This window comes from Rattus norvegicus, chromosome 12 (assembly GCF_036323735.1).
Source record: "Rattus norvegicus strain BN/NHsdMcwi chromosome 12, GRCr8, whole genome shotgun sequence".
In the NCBI taxonomy this organism is placed as follows: domain Eukaryota; kingdom Metazoa; phylum Chordata; class Mammalia; order Rodentia; family Muridae; genus Rattus; species Rattus norvegicus.
In genome coordinates, this window is record NC_086030.1 from 25,002,258 (window position 1) to 25,022,859 (window position 20,602).

A 20,602-nucleotide genomic window follows, 5' to 3' on the forward strand; every position below is an offset into this window, starting at 1 on the left:
CAAGGAGTGCCCTTAACTGCTGAGACATCTCTCTAGCCCTGGGCAAAATATTTCTCAACTGACCTACGTCTGTATCTGAAGTGGAACAGAATTTGACCCAAAGGTTAAGGCAGCAGAGTGTATGGATGGAGGACAAGGGCAGCTGCTCCGACAGCTAATCTTCACTGTTAGCTTGACAGGATCTAGTGTCACCAACGAGGTGAACCTCTGGGTAGATTTGTGAGCATTTTCTCTTTTTTTTGGAGCTGGGGACCGAACCCAGGGCCTTGCGCTCGCTAGGCAAGCGCTCTACCACTGAGCTAAATCCCCACCCCCTTGTGAGCATTTTCTAGATAGCGTAACTGAGGTGGGGAGACATATATCCTCACTGTCGCCTGGCATCTTATTGTAAGCTGGGGACTGAAGGAAAAGAACTGAGCTGAGGACCAGCATCCGTCTCTCTCTGCTCCCTGACTGGATCCAATGTGGCCCAAGTGCGTCCTACTCCAACAGTGAGCTAGAATAACCGCTTCCCTGGGCTGCTTTCGTTACTGCGATGTGAAAAGAAACGAATACAGAGATCAAGACTCCTCATCCAGTTCCAGCCACCCTGAGGACGTTTGCTAGCCCAAGAGAATGGTAGTCCTCCTCTCTTGTAACAAAAGCAGCCCTTATGTCACTGAACAGTCACCTCCTCAGCTGTTATCGTACCCCATCAGTGTTATCTTCAGCGAAGCTACTGGGAGACTAATCAGATTTTGACCCAAAGGTTAAGGCAGCCAAGCACCAGATGCCATACAGGGACCTTGGGTTCCCAGGACCCACATGGTGCCTCGCAAACATCTGTAATTCATTCCAGGGGACCTGAAGCCTTCTCCTGACCTCTTTGGGCACTGTGCATGCACATGGGGCACACACAGGCTGCTGGGTGGCTTCCAGAGGCTCTGATTGTTAATCAAAGTGAAGCTAATTGGGACAGATATGGACTGGCATGTTTTTAAGCCCAGCACTCAGGAGGCAGAGACAGGCAGAGTTCAAGGACAGCCTGGTCTACATAGTGAGTTCCAAGCCAGCAGAGATTACATTAGTGAGACCCTCTCTCTAAAAAAATAGAAAAAGAAAAGCCAGAGGGTGGCAGCTCCTCCCCCCCTCCTTCCTCCTCCTTCTCATCGCTTTGAGGTAGGTTCTAATGTAGACTATGCTGGCCTCAAACTCTCTATGTAGACAAGGACGACCTTGAGCCCTCGGTCCTCCTGTCCTTGCCTTCTGAGCGAATGGTGGGATTATAAGCAGGAACTACCATGACCAGTATAGTTTATTTGGTTTTTCCTCTGTTCCAGGGAGAGAGGCTTGTTATGAAAGGATTGCCCTGATAGGCCCTCCTGACACAGGAGCTGATTCTGGGCTGCTTATTGAAGACGTTTCGCTGGATGAAGTTTTCCCATGGTAACAGTTAGAGTCTCTCTAGTGCTATAATACCGGCGTATTTATACCTCTGAGATTCAGTTGAGTGCCAGCAGGAGGGTCAGGACTTCAAGACCTACCTGGGCTACATGAAACCCAGTCTCAAAAAAATACCAGACAAAACCACACTTAAAATACAAACAAGAGCCGCCAGATGTGGTAGATCATACCTTTCATCTCAGCTCTTGGGAGGCAGAGGCAGGGGGATCTCCGAGTTTGAAGGAATAAGGCCAGCACGGTGGCGAGATACCTATAATTCCAGCACTTGGGAAGTAGAGACAGGACGCTCAGGAATTCATCCTCAGCTATGCAGCCTGGGTTACTTAGGAGCCTGTCTCAAACGATCGCGCAGACCAAGTGGAGGACCAGAGCAGTTTTTATTTTCATAGTCATCATAGGGCGAGCCACATCTGAGCCTTAAGAAATTCCAAAAAAATCACCAAATACTACCTGAAACATGGGTAGCAGCAAGGATGTCAAATGTGTCCTTGGTAGAGCCACAGTGGGTGTGGAAGTCTGTGCCCACATATGTTCGCAGCTGGAAGCCTAGGTCAGGTGTCTTTCTCAGTAGCTTTCTACTTTATTTCTTAGGATGGTTCTCTCACTGAACTTGAAGCTCACCAGTGCAGCTAAGCTAAGCCCTGGGATCCTCCTGTCTGCCTCCCCAAGTTCATGTCTGTCTCCAAGGAGGACCAGCGAAATGGCACAGCGGGTAAAGGTACTTGCTGCTCCTGCAGAGTACTCAGATTCAGTTCCCATCAGCTATGTGGTGGTTCACAATCATCCGTACCTCCAGTCCCAAGATCGAGTACCCTCCTCTGACCTCTATGGGCACCAGGCACACATGTGGCGCACATACATACATGCAGACAAAACGCTCACAACATTTAAAAAACAAAACTAAAAAAAAAAAAGGATTTAAACTTTCCATCTTCAGTTCCCTAATCTAATGAAACCACAATAGTAGCAGCATGCACGCATTGAACGGTTATGCATATTTAATACGATACTGTGTGAGGGGGAAAAAATCACTGAATATGTATGCATTGGACTAAAGAGTCAATATGTTAAGGCTGTGCATGTACTGTAGCATCAGTTAGTGTGCCTGACTGACGCTGTGTGTTTAATCTAGGGGCAAGGGTGGGGACAGTGCTTTTTTAGGAAAATAAACATTAGCATCAGGCTGTGCTGTTACTTATCTGTAATCCCGACACATGGGAGGCGGAGGCGGGATGATCAGAAGCATGAAGTCTTCTTCAGCAATGTATTGAACTGGGGCTAGCCCGGTCTACATAAAGAGCGCGCCCCCCCCCCCCCGCCAAGTCTGCAAAAGAAAACGGAGTATACGCGATTAATTCTCCAATGCTCTTTTAGAAGGGATGTCATAGTTAAGTCCCGTTTTATAGGTGAGGAAGCGCCGTTGGTAAGACCTGTAAGAGTTGAGGAGGAAACACTAATTGGAGTTTGGGGGTCACAATTACACGTTCTTAGACAGGCACAAAAGCAAGCAGGGTTACCTGCTTATTCACCCGGACCAGCGTCTGGATGGAGGTTCACGGCTCCCTCCGGTGGCCGAAGAGAAGAGCGCAGCCTACGGGCTGAAACTGGACGAGGAGAGGGTCTCATCTGGACGTGAAAGGGACGAGACTGGAAGCCCCAGGACATTCTGGGTCTCCGGAGAAACTGGAATAGTACGACTACGGAAGGCGCCGACCGACGTAGCTTGCTGTTCCCGAGTACACACCTGAGTCAGGTGCCGCGGTTCCGCCCACTCCACTTTTCCGCAGTCGTCACGCGCCCCTTTCAGATACTCCTGGGGACGCCTCGGAGCTCGGGTTGCAGTCAGACCCGCACCTTGGGCATATGCTAGTCTGTCGGTCACGGGAGACTCTGAGGATCGTGACCCACTACGTTGCAGAAGACACCCCAGACGCACGTGGAAGAGTTTGGTAAGCACAGGCAGCTTAGGAGAGTGTGGGCGGGGCTTGTGCGTAGACCACACCTTTGGGGCGGGGCTTGAATCCGGACCAATGGGACGCCTTGCTAGGGAGGGCAGGCTCCGGGCCTGACATCCCGGTAGCCCGCTTGCTTTTTCCGGCTCCCTCGCCCCCTCCGTACATAGCGGAGCCCACCCCAGGCGCGTTGGGATCACACCGGAGCAGCTTCATTTCTAGGGTGGTGAGTGAGCACCCTGCCGCATCCAACTGCAGGGTGCGCTTGGCCGTCCGGAACCAGATGCCTGGCCCCCTAGGCATCCAGTTACTGGAGCAAGTGGACAAGAGCCGGTGGGTGGGGGAGGAGGACCCTGGGGACCCTATGTGGCGTGATGCCAGGCGGCCTGCGTTTGTGTTTGGACAATCGATGGCTCTGTTTGGATTGATAGAGTTTGGAGGGCTCATTGTAGAGATTAGAAAAATCTGGTCAGGACTGAGATGGGGTGAGGGACAGGTGTGATGGAGGGTGGAGCTTTGAGAGGTTTGAAAGTTTCTTGTTGCCCATGTGTGAGCTGCTGTACTGGGGGTACCGAGAGGTGCAGCTTAGGGCTTGGGAGGAGGTGTTTACTGGTAGTAGCTAACTTCCCTTTGGGGAGAGCTTCTTCCCCTCTTGTTGCCACTTAAGGAGAGACCTATTTGACAGGGGGAATCTGTGTCCCTTTCGCAGAGCCACTGCTACCCCTAGTTTCAGTGTCGGAGGACGGCACGGTCCCTAAGATCTGAAAGTGGCCCTGATTACTTAAACACCAGAGTCTGAGAGTGTGGGGAAGTGGCTAGGATAGTTCTGAGTTTCTGTGCCCTGTGTGTATGTGTGTGGGTGTGTGTGTGTCCGTTCTTTGTAATTCTCCTTTTGAGGAAGCTCTGAGTGTTTAATTGGGGTTTTGTTTAGGGGGAGAGGTTCTGTGGAATTGCTATCCAGTCACTAAAACCTCTTTTTACAGGTCACCTAGCCCTTTTGTGGCTTCCTCTGCTGGCGCTCAGCTATGGCCAGTGAGAACTCCCCTCTTTTGGCCTACCGGCTTCTGGGGGAAGAGGGGGCTGCCTTCCCTCCCAATGGAGCCGGAGGATCTGGAGTGGCATCAGCCCGCAAGCTCTCCACCTTCCTGGGTGTGGTGGTGCCCACGGTCCTGTCCATGTTTAGTATAGTCGTGTTTCTAAGAATTGGTGAGTAGAGGGAAGAATTACTAGGAAGGGGCTGAGGCCACGGATGAACCCTAGTGCATGTGGGCAGATGGAGGGTAGAAGGACAAGACCCCTTGTGGCCTCCTGTGTGGCTCTGCTGTAGGACTCTGCTGCCCAGTGGGATGGGGGTAGGGAAAGAAGACTGTAACCAACCATCCCTTGTGACCTGCTTTTGTCCCCCTGTTTAGGGTTCGTGGTGGGCCATGCTGGGCTGTTGCAGGCCTTGGCCATGCTCCTGGTTGCCTACGTCATTCTGGCACTGACAGTCCTCTCAGTGTGTGCCATTGCCACCAATGGAGCTGTGAGAGGGGGCGGAGCCTACTGTATCCTCAAACCTAGATGGGCTGGGGCTGGGTTGTTCTGTCCTCCAAGGTTCAGGAGGGGAAGAGGCCAATGTCTTCTGTCTGAATGTAGGCCAAATGCTAATGAACAGGGGGTCGAAGGTAAAGGTGACCAGCACTCTTGTCTTCATGTCTGGTCTCCTGACAGTGATAGCAGTTAACATTTTTAAGTGCAGAGAATGTATGTAGCTCAGTGGTAGAGTGCTTGCCTAGCATGCATGAAGTTTGGGGTTCCATCCCCAGTTCTTTCCCCCACTCTGACAACCACAACCACAGAAACACCCAGTGATAATCATTCTACAGATGAGGAAAGTAGATGCTGGGTGTGGAAATGCAGGCCTCGCACCCTAGATACCTGGGAGATAGAAGCAGGAGGATTAAAAGCACAAGAGTACCCTGGGCTACAGAACGAATTTGAGGCCAGCCTGGGCCACAAATGGAGACCTTGTCTCAAAATCAAAAAAAATCAAGAGTGGAGCACGGTGGGTGATAATACGCACCTCTAATTCTAGCACTGAGGGGTGGAGGCAGGAGGATGAGGAGTTCCAGGTCATCCAACCCATAGTGAGTTGGAAACCACCAGGGCTAATTGAGACCTTGTATCAAAAAACACACAGAGTGGCAGGCAGCTGGAGAGATGGCTCAGCGGTTAAGAGCGATGGCTGCTCTTGCGGGGGTCCTGAGTTCAATTCTCAGCACCCACATGGCGGCTCACAAGCGTCTGTACCTCCAGTTCCAGATACTCTGCCACCCTCACACAGATACACATGCAGGCAAAACACCAGTTTACATGAAATAAAACCCAAAAGACAATCAAGCAAAATAAAGAGTAAGGGGAGAGTGGGGGAAGGGCCAAGGGTAGAGAGCTTGCCTGACAGGAGTGGGGAAATGGGGCAGGTTGTGTATTCTCATCATTCTCGAAGGGATACGGGACTTAGGCGCACCATTGCTGGCGACTGAGCTGATGCTTGCAGAAAACCTGAAGTGAAGTTGCCAGGACTTAGGGCCCCTTCCTCCATTTTGGTTTCTTTTCCCTTAACGCTCAACCCCTGCTTCCACTTTTAGTTATGATCAGCAGGACTCTGGGGCCGGAGGTGGGTGGCAGCATCGGCCTCATGTTCTACCTGGCTAACGTCTGTGGCTGTGCTGTGTCCCTGCTGGGACTGGTGGAATCTATCCTGGATGTCTTCGGGGCTGGTGTGTGTTCCTCCCAACCTGGGCTGGGTGCTGCTGGGCTTCTCGGGGTCTGGGATTGTGAGATCATGTCTCCCAAGACGTGCCCGCTGACTCTTCTCAGATGTATGGGCAGCCGAGTGCTTGTCTCCATCCCCGGGGGAACTTACTGTCCCCAGGCATGTCCAACCTGCAGCCCTCTGGCCACATGTGGCCGAAGATAGCTATGAAAGCCCCCAACACAAAATTTTAAGTTTGCCTCAAATACTAGGTTCTTTTTTAAGATGTGCATACTTTTCTCTCTTCTTTCTGTTTTGGGGGTGGGCGTGGGTGGAGTATACATGTGGGATGTGTGCATGTGTGCATGTGTGATGTGTGCATGTGTAGGTGAGCCTGCTCGAGTATGCCTCTCTAGAGGCCAAAGGTCAGTGTTGGCTATCTCCCCTTGTTGCTCTTTCCTTTGTTCATTTACTTATAAATATCCACTAATTTGTTTTTATTGCTGTGTGTATGATAGGGGGACACACACCTACTGTGGCTTGAGTGTGGAGGTCACGGGATAACTTTGTGGAGTCAGTTCTCTCCTTGAGCACAGTGATTTAGAAAAGTCAGAAATAACTCCTAAGCCAGGCATGGTGGTGCGAGCCTTTCGTCCTAGCATTTAGGAGGCAGCGTATCTATGTGCACATATATGTATATATGGGGTTTATTTGAGTGACTTACAGGCTCTGGCTCAACAATGGCTGCCTATGAGTGGAAGAGCCAAGAATCAGTAGTTGTTCAGTCTGTGAGGCTGGGTGTCTCAGCTGCTCTTCAGTGTAAACCAGAATCCCGAGGAGGTAAGCTTTACTGCCAGTGAAGGAGTGGACTTGCTAGCGAGGATGAGAAGAAGCAGGCAGAGAGAGAGAGAGAGAGAGAGAGAGAGAGAGAGAGAGAGAGAGAATCCTTCACCCATGTCCTTTATATAGGCTGCCAGCGGAGAGTGTGGTCCAGATTAAAAAGTCTTATCTTCCTACCTCCAAGATCCCCATTAGAAGTGGCTCTTCTGATAGGCAGTGGTAGCACACACCTTTCTTTCATCTCAGTACTTGGGAGGCAGAGAGAGGCGGATTTTGGTGAGCTCGAGGCCGGCCTGGTCTACAGAATGAGTTCCAGGACAGCAGGACTACACAGTGAGACCCTGTCTCAAAAGAAAAAGGCTTGTATATCTCAAACCATCCTGAAGATAACATTGAACTTCTGAGTCTCCTGTCTCCACCTCCCAATAGTTAGCATGTGGCACCATGACTGGTTTTAATGTGGATGCTGGGAATGAAACCCAGGCCTTTATTATGCTAAGCAAGCCCTCTACCAACTGAACTACAGGTACAGATTGTGTGTGTGTGTGTGTGTGTGTGTGTGTGTGTATACCATGGCCTTCCTGTGGAGGTCAGAAGACAGCTTGTGAGAATTGCTTTTTTTCTTGTCCGGTGTCGGTCGGTCTGGGGCATTGAACTCGGTTTGTTAGACTTGGCAACAGGTGCATTGCCTCCCGAGCCATTGAGACTTTTTAATATATATATATATATATATATATATATATATATATATATATATACATACACACACACACACACACACACACACACACACACTTTGGGAAGTTCTCTTTGGGGAGCAGGATTTATCAAGGACAAAGTCATGTTGCAAAGTCAAAAGATTGGACATGCCTGGTTCTAGTCAGAGAGACCAGCCTGATTAGCAGGATTGGTCCCCACCAGGGAGGTCAATGATGCTGGGCTTTCCTGAAAAGCGATATAGGATAAATGAGATCTCTAGTAACAGGTGGGTGGACGGGGTCATAGTTGGGGCCGGGCATCTCCCGGTCCACAGCTTTTAACTCAATCCTGCCTCTCTCCAGATGTCACAGGTTCCAGTGGGATTAAGGTTCTACCCCAGGGTTATGGCTGGAATCTGCTCTACGGCTCCCTTCTGCTGGGCCTCGTGGGTGGTGTGTGCGCTCTGGGAGCTGGTCTCTACGCCCGAGCTTCCTTTCTTACGTTCTTGCTGGTTTCTGGCTCCCTGGCCTCCGTGCTGGTCAGCTTCGTGGCGGTGGGACCCAGGAATATCACGCTGGCTCCTCGACCAGGCACCAATGGTTCCTCCGTGCCACCCCGGCATGGCCACTTCACGGGGTTCAACGGAAGCACCCTAAAGGACAACTTAGGTGGTGAGTTGAACACTGGAGTGCCAGGGGCCTTGTGTGAGAGATGGGCCTTAGAATCCCTGGAGGAGGGGCCGGGGAGATGCTTCAGCAGTTAGGAGTGCCCAGCACCCCGGTAGGGCAGGTCATAGCTCCAGCTTCCTCAGGGGATATGACGTCATTCGCAAGCCTCCTGGAGCACCTGCACACACGTGGCCTGCCCTGTCCCCAGCCCCATGATAAAATATGCAAATAAGTCTTAAAAACTAGCACTACTTGCCTAGCGTACACAAAGCCCTGGATTCTACTCCCAGTACCGCAGAAGCCACTCAAAGTGGTGCATGCGGGTAATCCCAGCCCTCAGGAAGCGGGGGCGAGAGCATCGCAAGTTTGCTGTCACAGTTGGCTTCACAATGGGTTTGAGGCCAGCCTGGGATCCAATGCGGCCCTGTCATGAAACAAAGGAAGAAACCGACTAAGGGTGGAGAAGGGAGACCTAACCTTGATTTTGGGCTGGGGAAGGCACCAACAAGACCTGCAGGTACTCTGAGCCGGGTGGGTGAATCCGGGTAGGAATACTGATCCCCCGTGCCCCGCCCCACAGCCGGCTATGCTGAGGACTACACCACAGGGGCCATGATGACGTTTGCCAGTGTCTTTGCTGTCCTCTTCAACGGCTGCACTGGCATCATGGCTGGGGCCAACATGTCAGGTGAGAGTCCGCTCTTGGGGGTGTGGTCTGGGGGTGTGGTAACGCTGCTGGCAGGAGAGGTGGGTATGACTGAAGGCTGGCCTCTCTCTCTGCTCCTGCTCCTCCAGGGGAGCTGAAGGACCCCAGCCGGGCAATTCCTTTGGGCACAATCATCGCAGTCGCCTATACCTTCTTCATCTACATCCTGCTCTTCTTCCTCTCCAGCTTCACTTGTGACAGGTACAAGGTGGTGGGAGGTGATAGACTCTTGTTAAGGTTGGGTGTGTTGGAACAAGATGGTATGCTGGGTTACCACAGGTTGGCCAGTAAGGTGTCGGGCTGGAGGGACAGGTGAACATAGCTTCTCCCATTGGTGCTGGTGGTGCACACCTTTAATCCCAGCATTCCTGAGGCAGGGGAGGTGGGTCTCTGAGTTCAAGGCCAACCTGGTCTACAGAGTGAGTTCCTGGAGAACCAGGGCTACACAGAGAAACCCTGTCTGAAAAGAAAAGTGTGTGTGTGTGTGTGTGTGTGTGTGTGTGTGTGTGTGTGTGTGTGAGAGAGAGAGAGAGAGAGAGAGAGAGAGAGAGAGAGAGAAGGAAGGTATCAGGTATCCCTCCTCCCCTCATTTCTTATTTTTATTTGTTTGTTTTTTGAGGCAGAGTTTCTCTGCGTAGCCCTGGCTGACCAGGAACTATGTAGACCAAGCTGGCCTCAAACTCACAGAGATCCTCCTGGCTCTGCCCCACCATTGCCTGGAAGGTTGAAAATCACCGCCCTGTACATAGCTGAGGCTGGTCCAGAACCTGAGATCTTCCTGTCTCCATTTCCTGAGTGTTAGGATTACAAGGCCCCTTCTAGGACCTAGGTCTAGCAACACAATGTCACAAGGACCTTTTCTTACGAGGACCTTGAGACAGCAGCCCTTCCTCCTTCCTTCCCTCCTGGCTAGAGCCCTGCTTCAGGGAGACTATGGCTTCTTCCGTGACATCAGCTTGTGGCCCCCACTCGTGCTGATCGGCATCTACGCCACGGCCCTCTCAGCCTCCATGAGCTCTCTCATCGGTGCCTCCAGGATCCTGCACGCCCTTGCCCAGGATGACCTCTTCGGTGTGGTGCCCTCTGGGTCTGCCGAGCTGCTCTGGGCATGTCCTCCTGGGTCTGTCTCCATCCCCTTTAGGCCCAGACTGATGTGTCTGCTGTGTTTCTGTTTTTACAGGTGTCATCTTGGCACCAGCCAAGGTGGTATCTGGAGGGGGTAACCCCTGGGGCGCTGTCCTTTATTCCTGGGGCCTGGTGCAGGTGAGTGTTCCCTGGAGCTGGCCTGACTTCCACTCTTAGCTATCTGACTCAGAAACCATCTTAGGTCTGGATCAGAATGAAAATGCGGACGTGGGCCAGGATAGTGGCGTATACCTGCAGTCCCGATTTGGAGGTGGAGATGAGGGAGTGCATTGAAACATTGAGGCCAACCTGAGTTGCACAATAGGACCCTGCCTGAAATTAAATAAATAACATAAAATGGGTAGTCCAAGACATAATCCTAACACGTAATCAGGAGGCAAGGGGTACACGGACTGTAACAAGTGTGAGCCAGGCTAGCCAATCAGAGCAAGACCTTGTCTCATAAAAACAAAACATATACACACAGACACCCATACAGCGATAGACACACAGACACACACACATATACACACACACAGCGATAGACACACAGACACACACACATATACACACACAGTGACACACACAGACAAACACACACAGACGAGAGAGAGACAGACAGACAGACAGACAGACAGACAGACTGGCACACCCTTTTGGTGCCCTGGCATTTCCTTTTATTTATGTTGAGACTATCTCATTTTGCAGCCCTGGCTGCCCAGAATAGCCTAGAACTCATAAAGACCTGCCTGCTTCTGCTTCCCGAGTGCTGGGATTAAAGATGTGCCTGGCTTCAATTAATTTATTAATTTTACTTTGCAGTCTGAGGGATCAAATCTAATATCTTACACATACCGAGCCCTCTACCCACTGAGTTTTATCCTCCACCCTTCATCTATTTGTTTTACTTTTGAGACAGGGTCTTTCTGTATAGCCCAGGCTAGCCTTACACTCACTGTGTAGCCCAGGCTGGCCTACAACTCTTGCCTCACATCCTGAGTTCTGGGAATGCACTGGCATTTCACAGTGTACGTTGACCTTTCTTGGGGGACACTGGCATTTTGTGGAACATCGTGTGGGTAATCTGGCTTTATATAGAGTTCCTTGGCACCTCTTTGGGTACACGATATTGCAGATATCTATATCTATATCTATATATGGAATTTGGGGATAAGTTTGGTCTTGCATGCTTGCATATCTCAGGCTGGCCTCAACCTTGTGAGTACTGGGATACAGGTATGCACTACCATACCTTGCCTGTCGTGTGTGGTGCTGGGGATTGGTCCCAGGGCCTTGTAAGTGCTAGGCAAGCAATCTGAGTGCAGAACGATGTCCCCAGCTTTGCAATAGCAAAGTTTTTTGTGTTCTTTTTGTTTTTGAAACAAGGTCTTACTCTGCAACCCTAACCATCCTGGAACTTGCTATGTAACAAGCTCCCAGACTTGGGAACTCCTGGGATTGAAGACGTGGGCCACCACACCTGGTCTCATCCCTCCCATTTCTTCCTGTGTGTGCACACAGGTGCCCAAACTTGAGTGTGCATATGTGCATGCATGTGTGTAGAGGTCTGAGGACACCTCAGGAGGATCGATTTTCTCCCTCCAGTGTGTGAACCCCAGGGATTGAATTCAGGTCGTCAGGAAACGGCTTTCTCCACTGAGCCGGCTGGCCAGCCCTTGAATGGGCACTTTGGATTAATGCTTATGTCTTGACACTTTCCAAGCTGGTGCTGCTGGCTGGGAAGCTGAATACATTGGCTGCTGTGGTCACTGTCTTCTACTTGGTAGCCTATGCTGCGGTAGACCTGTCTTGCCTGAGTCTGGAGTGGGCTTCGGCCCCTAACTTCCGGTGAGAAATAAAGATGCCTTAGAGAATGAGGAGGAGGAGGAAGAGGAGGGGGAGGAAGAAGGGGAGGAGGAGGTGGGGACAGAGGAGGAGGAGGAGGAGGGGGAGGAGGAGGAGCGGGGGGGGGGGGATGAATAGGAAGGATGGCGTCTCAAGGGGGCGGGGCTGCAGGCTGGAGTGAGTGACAGGCAAGTGCTGGGGGCGGGGCAGACCTGAGTGCTTTACCCTCTTTCTGTCTGCCCATCCCAGCCCCACCTTCAGCTTGTTCTCCTGGCACACCTGCCTGCTTGGGGTGGCCTCCTGCCTGCTGATGATGTTCCTCATCAGTCCCGGGGCCGCCGGTGGGTCCCTTCTTCTCATGGGCCTGCTTTCCGCCCTTCTCACCGCTCGAGGAGGACCCAGCAGTTGGGGCTATGTCAGCCAAGCCTTGCTTTTCCACCAGGTTGGGGACCCTTGAGGAAGGGTGGGTGGTAGTCTTGGGAAGCTTCCTGCTCCCACCCCTGGGGTTGGTGTTTCTGAGAAGAACTGAATGGTAACTGTTCGCTGGTCTTCCTCCTCCCCTCCCTCCTCCCCCTCCTCCTCCTCTCCCTCCTCCTCCCCCTCCTCCTCCCCTCCTCCTCCTCCTCCCCCTCCTCCTCCTCCTCCTTCTCCTCCTCCTCTTCCTTCTTCTCTACCTTCTCCTCTTCCCCCTCCTCCTCCTCCCCCTCTTTCTGCCCATCTCCTCCTGCTTCTCAGGTACGGAAGTACTTGCTCCGCCTGGATGTCCGCAAGGAGCACGTGAAGTTCTGGCGGCCTCAGCTGCTGCTCCTGGTGGGAAACCCTCGGGGTGCCCTGCCTCTGCTGCGCTTGGCCAACCAGTTAAAGAAGGGGGGACTCTATGTGCTGGGCCATGTCACTCTGGGAGACCTTGGTAAGTGACTTTCTTGTTTTCTCTTGATCTCCTCTCCTCTGTCTCAGACACCTCTTGTTTCTGTTGAGGCTCATGCAGGCTTTGAACTCTAGGAACTAGTAAATGATTTAAATAACCCAGTATGTAGCTCTTCACTGGGGAATGCTAGGCAGGGGCTCTACCCCTGAGCCATGCCCCCAGCCCCTCACTGGGGGATTCTAGGTAGGTGCTCTACCACTGAGCCATGCCCCCAGCCCCTCACTGGGGGATTCTAGGCAGGGGCTCTACTACTGAGCCATGCCCCCAGCCCCTCACTGGGGGATCTAGGCAGGGGCTCTACCACTGAGCCACACCCCCAGTCTCTCACTGGGGGATTCTAGGCAGGTGCTCTACCACTGAGCCACGCCCCCAGCCCTCACTGGGGGATACTAGGCAGGGGCTTTACTGATTTGAAATAAAGTCCCAACTCTAGTAAGAATAAATGAGCTTGGCCAATATTTGTTACCCCTACCCCTGTCTCTGTCTCTGTCTTTCGCTGTCTCTCTTTGCCTTTCTGTCTCTCTCTTTGCCTTTCTGTCTCTCTGTCTCTCTCTATCTCTCCTGTTTTTCAACTACTGAGGATTGAACCCAGTACCTTGCACATGCTAGGCAAACATTTCACTACCGACCTATATTGCCAGCCCTTGTTTTTGTGAGGTAGGTTCTCTCTGTGAAGTCCAGGCTGACCTTGAATTTATCACCTTCCTGCCTTAGTCCCCGGAGCACTGGGGTGAGGTATGTGTCACTATGACTGGCATCACCTGCCTCCTTTACTTTCTCTGCAGACTCCTTACCATCAGACCCTGTGCAACCGCAGTATGGCGCATGGCTGAGCCTGGTGGACCTTGCCCAAGTGAAGGCCTTCGTGGATCTCACCTTATCACCCTCTGTGCGGCAGGGGGCTCAGCATCTTCTACGGATCTCTGGTCTTGGTGAGCTGCTCCTCTCTTGCTGTCCTTAGGCTCCCTGAGTGTCCCCTTCTATCTCTGCACCCTTCCCCTCTGGAATCCACTAGATTGTAGATTGCAAAGGGAGCTCACTATATAGTGCAGATAAGACAATAGCCAAAGATAACAGGAGTAGACCGTCTGACAGTGGCCACATTGTCTGACTGGAGATATGGCACAGGCAGGGCATGACGTTGTGGTTGGATTAAAATAGTTACATTTAGCTGGATGGCTATAGCACATGCCTTTAATCCTAGCACTTGAAAGGTAGAGACAGTTGGATCTCTAAGTCCCAGGCCAGCCTGGTCTACAGAGTGAGTTCTATGACTGCCAGGGCTACACAGAGAAACCCTGTCTCAACAAAACAAAACAAACAAAAATTACATTTAACCGTGCATGTGTTTGTGTGTGTGTGGTATGTGGTGTGTGTGTGTGTGAGTGTGGTGTGCATATGTGTGTGTGGTGTGTATGTGTGAGTGTGGTGTGCATGTGAGTGTGGTGTATATGTGTGTGTGGTGTGCATGTGTGTGTGGTGTGCATGTGTGTGTGGTGTGCATGTGTATGTGGTGTGTATGTGTGTGTGTGGTGTGCATGTGTGTGTAGTGTGTGGTGTTTGTGTGTGCATGTGTGTGTGGTATGTGTGTATGTGTGTGGTGTGTGTATGTATGTGTGTGTGTGTGGTGTGCATGTGTATGTGATGTGTACGTGTGTGTGTGGTGTGTAAGTGTGTGTGATGTGCATGTATGTGTGGTGTGTATATGTGTGTGTGGTATACATGTGTGTGTGCTGTGCATATGTGTGTATAGAATCCATATGTGTTGTGTGTATGTGTGTGTGGTGTGTGTGTTTGTGGTATGCATGTGTTTGTGTGTGTGTGTGTGTGTGTGCGTTCCTGTGTGTGTGTATGTATAAGCATCCCACAGTACATGAGCAGAGGTCAGAAGACTACTTTAGGAGTCAGTTCTCTCCCTCTACCATGTGATTATTAGAGCTTGAACCCAGATCATCAGGATTAGCCACAAACATCCCTAACCCACTGATCCATCGTGCTGAGCCCAGTTTTGTTTTGTTTTGTTTTGTTTTTAGCTAAGGTCCAGTGGAGCTCAGGCTGACTTGGAACTCACACTGTTGCCAAGTTTGACCTTGAACTACATATCCTCTTGCTCGGGATTACAGGCATGCAATACTATGCCCACTTTATAAGGTGCTGGGAATGGAACCCAGGACTTTTTGCATGCTGGCTAAGAACTCTATAAGCTGAGCACTGTCCTCTGCTCTCTCCCCTTTTCTTATATTTTTGGTTGTGAGCCTAGCCTTTAACGGCTGAGCCATCTCTCCAGCCCTCTCTCCCCTTTTCTTAAAGCAAAACTTAGAGACCATTTGGGCTCTGGAGAATATTTTGGAAAATTGTTTGAGGCTTAGACTGTCCACTAAAACAGAATTTCTCCCACCCAAATGCTAACTAGGCTTAACCTTGCTTAGTGTGTGAGATCCAGCAAGTTAGGAGTGGCTATCCACAGATAAACTAGATGGTTGCTAACCACCAGAATTCAGAGAAAGCAAAACCACTGAATACTGATGTGGTCAGTCAACTGAGTAAGGCCTGGAAAGGCTCTGAAGTAGGGAGGCCAGGGTAATGACTTATGCCTGCATTCCTAGCACTTGGGAGTCAGAGGCAAGAATTCCAGGCCAGCCTGGGCTTTACAGCCAGACCCTACTACCAACAAACAATCAGGGTAGCCAGGAAGGAGGAGTGTGGGGTCCCTGTGTCACAAAGGATGCTGAGGTTGTATGAGAGTGATGCTTTCAGATAAGTGGAGTATTGCCAGATCTGTGACTCTTCCTGTTCATCGTGCGCACGTGTGTGCCTGTATGTCTCTGGATTAAACATAGACTTTGCTTAAGTTAGGCAGGGGCTCTACCACTGAGCCATACTCCCAGCCCCTCCCTGGGGGATTCTAGGCAGGCGTTTTAATAATACTTTAATTCTAATAATAGTTTACAGTTCAGCTTAATTTAAGCTTTTTTTTTTTTTTTTTTTTTTTTGGATAAGACTATCACTAAATTGCCCAGGAAGACCTTGAATTTGAAAGGCTTTATTTGGGGGGGGGGTGTTGAGACAGGGTTTCTCTGTGTATCCTTGGCTGTAGACTCATAGGGCTCTGCCTGCCTCTGCCTCCTGAGTGCTGAGAATAAAGGCCTGTGCCACTATCTCTGGAGACCTTAAATTTTAGATCCTTGTGCTTCAACCTCCCACACAGCTAGGATCACACATCTACACCAGCAGGCAGTCCAGCTGTGTGACTCACATGGCTGGGCCTGCAGCCTTGTACCCCAGGCACCTCTGATCCCAAGACTAGTATCTGTCATCTGAGCAAACACATCTCTCTCCACCTGCAGGCTGTCAGGTCAAAGGTTAACAAGCATTGAACTTCGCGCTGCTTGGTGCAAAGCAGGGAGGGCTCTAGTAGAGTGTAGGGTGGCAGGTGATTAGTTTAGCTTGTAGGGTCAGCTGAAGTTCCTTCCTGCTAAGAGGATTGTGATATGACTCAGTACCATTTACCCCTGGAGCACCCAAGGGTCTTAGCTTTTCTTCTGCAAAGGGACCATTAGCCTAGAGAAACGTACCCAGAGGGAGATGACTGCAGTGGAAAGGAAAAGTGTGTCTGGAGGAATGGCCTACCAGGTATAGCTGTTGCTGTGCAAGTAGAAGGACTTATGTTCAGTTCCCCAGCACCAAGTCAAAGCGGGGTACCTCTGGGCACATCTAATGCCAGCATTGGGAAGATGGAGCCAGGGAGGCTCTTGGGGCCAGTCAGGCGATGAGCTGATTCTGTCAGACCCTGACTCAAAAAATAAGACTGGCAAGATGGCTCTGTTGATGAAGTGACAACCTGAGTTCAATTTTTGGTACCCACATAAAGATAGGAGAGAACTAGCCCCATAAAATTGTCCTCTGATCTGCACATGAATACCTTGGCATACATGCTCCCCCACCATGTACAACATGATGATGATGGTGGTGGTGGTGGTGGTGGTGGTGGTGGTGGTGGTGGTGGTGGTGGTGATAGTGGTGGTGGTGGTGGTGGTGGTGATGGTGCTGATGGTGATGATGGTGATGATGGTGATGATGGTGATGATGGTGGTGTTGGTGATGGTGGTGGTGGTGATGGTGATGGTGATGATGGTGGTGATGGTGGTGATGGTGATGATGGTGATGATGATAAAGGTAGAGACCAGGTATTGGGGCACACACCTTTAACCCCAACACTTGGGAGGTACAGGTCAGCCAGGTACACAGCAAGACCTTGTTTCAAAAAAGAAGGGGAAAAAAGCAATTAAAAGTTGTTTTTAGATGGGGAGTTACTAAATCGTCTAGGCTGGATTTGAACTCATGATGCCCCTGTCTTTGCTGCTTGAGTGCTGGGATTACTGGCATGAGCTACCATATCCTGGAAGTGAAGTTGTCTGAGGCAGTAGTATGGTGAGTTCTGGGCCAGCCTGGGCAACATAAGGAAAATCTGATCTCAAAAAAAAAAAAAAAGAAAAAAAAAAAAAGAAAAATTCCAGCGATTATGGTCAGGAATTTGAGAGGCTCATACTTATCGACTGCCCTCCTGGGACTTCTCAGACAGATCTGGGTCATTGAGCTTGCTTCAAGCCCAGCTGGAAGGTTAGAGAATAGCCTCTAATATGAGCAGACACTCACCTTCGTGCCAGGCCCTTCCAGGCCTGAGGCTTTAGGCCGGTGACTTCATCGCGTGGGGCCTGAGGTTGGTTCCTTATCTCTAAAAGGGGCAGAATGAACACTACTTATCTCATAGTGTTACCACAGGGTTCAAATGAGGTAAAGGAGTGCTTTCTCCAGGATGTGGCCTCTGATAACCAGAGGCTTTCTGCTTCCTCTGGGTACCAGGCCGCTGTCCCTGGAGCAGAAGTAGAAGGAAGAGAGCTGTAAAGACTAGCCTATCGTCCAGTCTTCCCCTTTCTAGGACTGGGATGTCTCCACTGGAGATTGACATCGTGAACTTGAATGGTCAGGCTCTCTGATTTTTATTTCACCCAGGCCTGGTGATGCAGGCTGTATTCCCAGCTACTCCAGGAGGGCTGCAAGTTCAAAGCCAGCGTGGGCTATAGAAGAAATTTCATTTCCTCAGTGGAGTTCAACTTGAATCTTTGGGGTTTTGCTTGTTTGTTTTCTGGTTGAGACAAGGTCTTGCTCTGTAGCCTAAGCTGCGTGGAACTCACTGAGTAGCCTGGACTGGCATCAAACTTAGAGCCATCCTCCTGCTTCAGCCTCTTGGTTGCTGGGGTTACGGGCTAGAGCCATCGTGCCTGGTTGAAACGGCCTCTCCTGACATGAAAAAGATGTGTTGCCTAAGGCCTGTGGTTGATGCCAGCCAACCTTAGCACTAGGAGAACCCAGAGCTGGGGCTGGAGCTCATTGGTAGAGCCCTGAGCTCCCTCCCAACACTCGGCGAACTTCATGGGGCAGCGGTGATGAGTACCTAGAATCCCAGCACTTGGAGGAGGATGTAGGAAGATCAGAAGTTCAAGGTTACCTTCTGACACTTAGAGTTCAAAGAAAGCCCAGGATGCCTGGGACCTTGTCTAGAAAATCAAAAACTGTGAGTGAGTGAGTGAGTGGGTGCGTGCGTGTGTGCATTTAATCCCAGTGCTCAGGAGACCGAGGCAAGTGGATTTCTATGAGTTTGTGCTTCACTGGGTCTACATAGTGAGTTGCGGCCCAGTCAGGGCTGTATCATGAAACCCTGCCTTAGAATGATAAAATCAATCAAGCAAGTCAACAAACAGACCCCCCTTCCTCTGAAACAAATAAACAAACAAACAAAAACCTAAAGGAAATTTAAGATGGGGCTTGGAATATAGCTGTTAGTGATTGAGGTTTACTCTCCAGTACCACTCCCTGCAAAGGGGGGAAGACATCCTGAAGTGAACTTTATCTATTTAAAGTGGAAGAGATTATTCCAAGAGATAGTCAAATAAATGCATGTGAAAGTGTTTTAGCAAAGCCAATTCATTGTGCAAACGTGTGTATACTGTTTGCTGTAAGGGCCTCAGCCAAGGAGGATGTCATACCTCATGGCTGACCTAAGTGTGAGTGGGCGAGTTTTATGTGGTGTAAACTCAGTCCTCAGCCTGATTTCTGTTCCTTCCTGCCTCCCTTCTCTGCCCCTAGGCGGTATGAAGCCCAACACGTTGGTGCTCGGTTTTTATGATGACGCCCCACCCCAGGACCATTTTCTAACAGACCCAGCCTTCTCTGAGCCTGCAGAGGGCACCAGAGAGGGCGGGTCGCCAGCCCTGAGCACGCTGTTCCCTCCACCTCGGGCTCCTGGGAGCCCCAGGGCTCTCAGTCCCCAGGACTACGTGGCCACCGTGGCAGATGCTCTCAAGATGAACAAGAATGTGGTTCTCGCCCGAGCTTGTGGGGCTTTGCCCCCGGAGCGGCTAAGCCGGGGGTCCGGTAGCAGCGCTCAGCTACATCATGTGGACGTATGGCCCTTGAATCTGTTGAGGCCCCGGGGTGGACCTGGATACGTGGACGTCTGTGGCCTTTTTCTGTTGCAGATGGCTACCATCTTAAGCATGGTGCCTGCCTGGCACAGTGCCCGGCTCCGGATCTTTCTGTGCTTGGGGCCCAGAGAGGCTCCTGGGGCAGCAGAGGGAAGGCTCCGGGCCCTGTTGAGTCAACTCAGGATCCGGGCAGAGGTGCAAGAGGTGGTGTGGGGTGAAGGGGCTGAGGCTGGGGAGCCTGAGGAGGAGGAAGGGGACTTTGTGAATGGTGGTCGAGGAGACGAAGAGGCAGAGGCTCTAGCTTGCAGTGCCAATGCCCTGGTGCGTGCCCAGCAGGGACGAGGCACAGGAGGAGGCCCTGGGGGACCAGAAGGAAGGGATGGAGAGGAGGGACCCACCACAGCCCTTACCTTCCTGTATCTTCCTCGACCTCCTGCTGATCCTGCCCGCTACCCTAGATACCTGGCACTGCTGGAGACCCTAAGCCGTGATCTGGGTCCCACCCTTCTTATTCATGGTGTCACTCCGGTTACCTGTACTGATCTCTGATGCCTGTGCATACAGTGTTGGATAGATAGAGAGGGCCCAGGCCCATTCTCAACAAGGGACGCCCTCCCCCGCCCCCAATGGGCCCTGCCCTTTTGATGATGTTTTAAGGGGACCCTGGTCTCCTTTGGGTGGCGAATGGACATAGTACACTAATTCTAGGTGGCTGCCCCATTGTAGGGGAGGACATTGCGGCCCTGTTCCTGGTCTGCCTACGCTTCCTTCACTGGTGCCTTGACCAGAGGGGCTGGTCTCTTCTGTGACTCTAGGCTACCTCAGTGTCCCCATCCTGGCCACAGACGCACCACCTCCCTCTCCCCGACTTCCTTGGGTGGTGATGTTTGTGTTTTGTTTTATTTTTCTAACTACTGACCATAAATAAAAGACCAAAACACTATGGGCTGGTGGAGCACTGCTGGTGGGTAGATGAGAGGGAGCCGGGTGGGAAGGGAGAGATCTATGAGGGGGTGGAGACTTTCAGAGTCCCGGCCAAGAGGCTGCCACGTGCAGGACTGGGGCAGGGATCTGAGAGAATTGCTGGACCAGAGCCTCTCGGAGAGGCCTGCAGCCCACCCTAGGCTTGGCTCCGGAGGAGGGCGGTCCTCACTTAACAGGAGGGGGCCAGAGA

The 20,602-nt window shown here is 51.3% G+C and overlaps 1 protein-coding gene and 1 long non-coding RNA gene across 4 annotated transcripts; one reads left to right on the forward strand and one right to left on the reverse strand.

Moving 5' to 3' along the window:
* Window positions 1–1,801: 1,801 nt before the first annotated feature.
* Window positions 1,802–3,098, reverse strand: LOC103691283 (uncharacterized). Its single transcript, XR_595301.4, has 2 exons — window positions 2,961–3,098; window positions 1,802–2,873 (listed from the first exon to the last, which is right to left on the reverse strand). It is a non-coding gene; the product is annotated as an uncharacterized LOC103691283 (long non-coding RNA).
* A 385-nt stretch (window positions 3,099–3,483) lies between these two features.
* On the forward strand, window positions 3,484–20,371 carry Slc12a9 (solute carrier family 12, member 9). Of its 3 annotated transcripts, none has more exons than NM_134405.2 (14): window positions 3,542–3,621; window positions 4,379–4,601; window positions 4,808–4,942; window positions 6,026–6,157; window positions 8,034–8,342; window positions 8,920–9,027; window positions 9,135–9,246; window positions 9,959–10,116; window positions 10,226–10,308; window positions 11,894–12,018; window positions 12,265–12,457; window positions 12,751–12,925; window positions 13,729–13,875; window positions 19,091–20,371. In NM_134405.2, the coding sequence occupies exons 2-14, from the start codon at window positions 4,421–4,423 to the stop codon at window positions 19,975–19,977; spliced, it is 2,745 nt and encodes a 914-aa protein (NP_599232.2). In that variant the 5' UTR covers window positions 3,542–3,621; window positions 4,379–4,420; the 3' UTR covers window positions 19,978–20,371. The 3 variants fall into 3 exon arrangements, with proteins under 3 accessions (XP_038944978.1, NP_599232.2, XP_038944977.1); XM_039089049.2 differs by having other exon boundaries at window positions 3,591–3,728; XM_039089050.2 differs by lacking the exons at window positions 11,894–12,018; window positions 12,265–12,457; window positions 12,751–12,925; window positions 13,729–13,875; window positions 19,091–20,371 and adding an exon at window positions 11,557–11,876 and having other exon boundaries at window positions 3,484–3,621.
* Window positions 20,372–20,602: the final 231 nt, after the last annotated feature.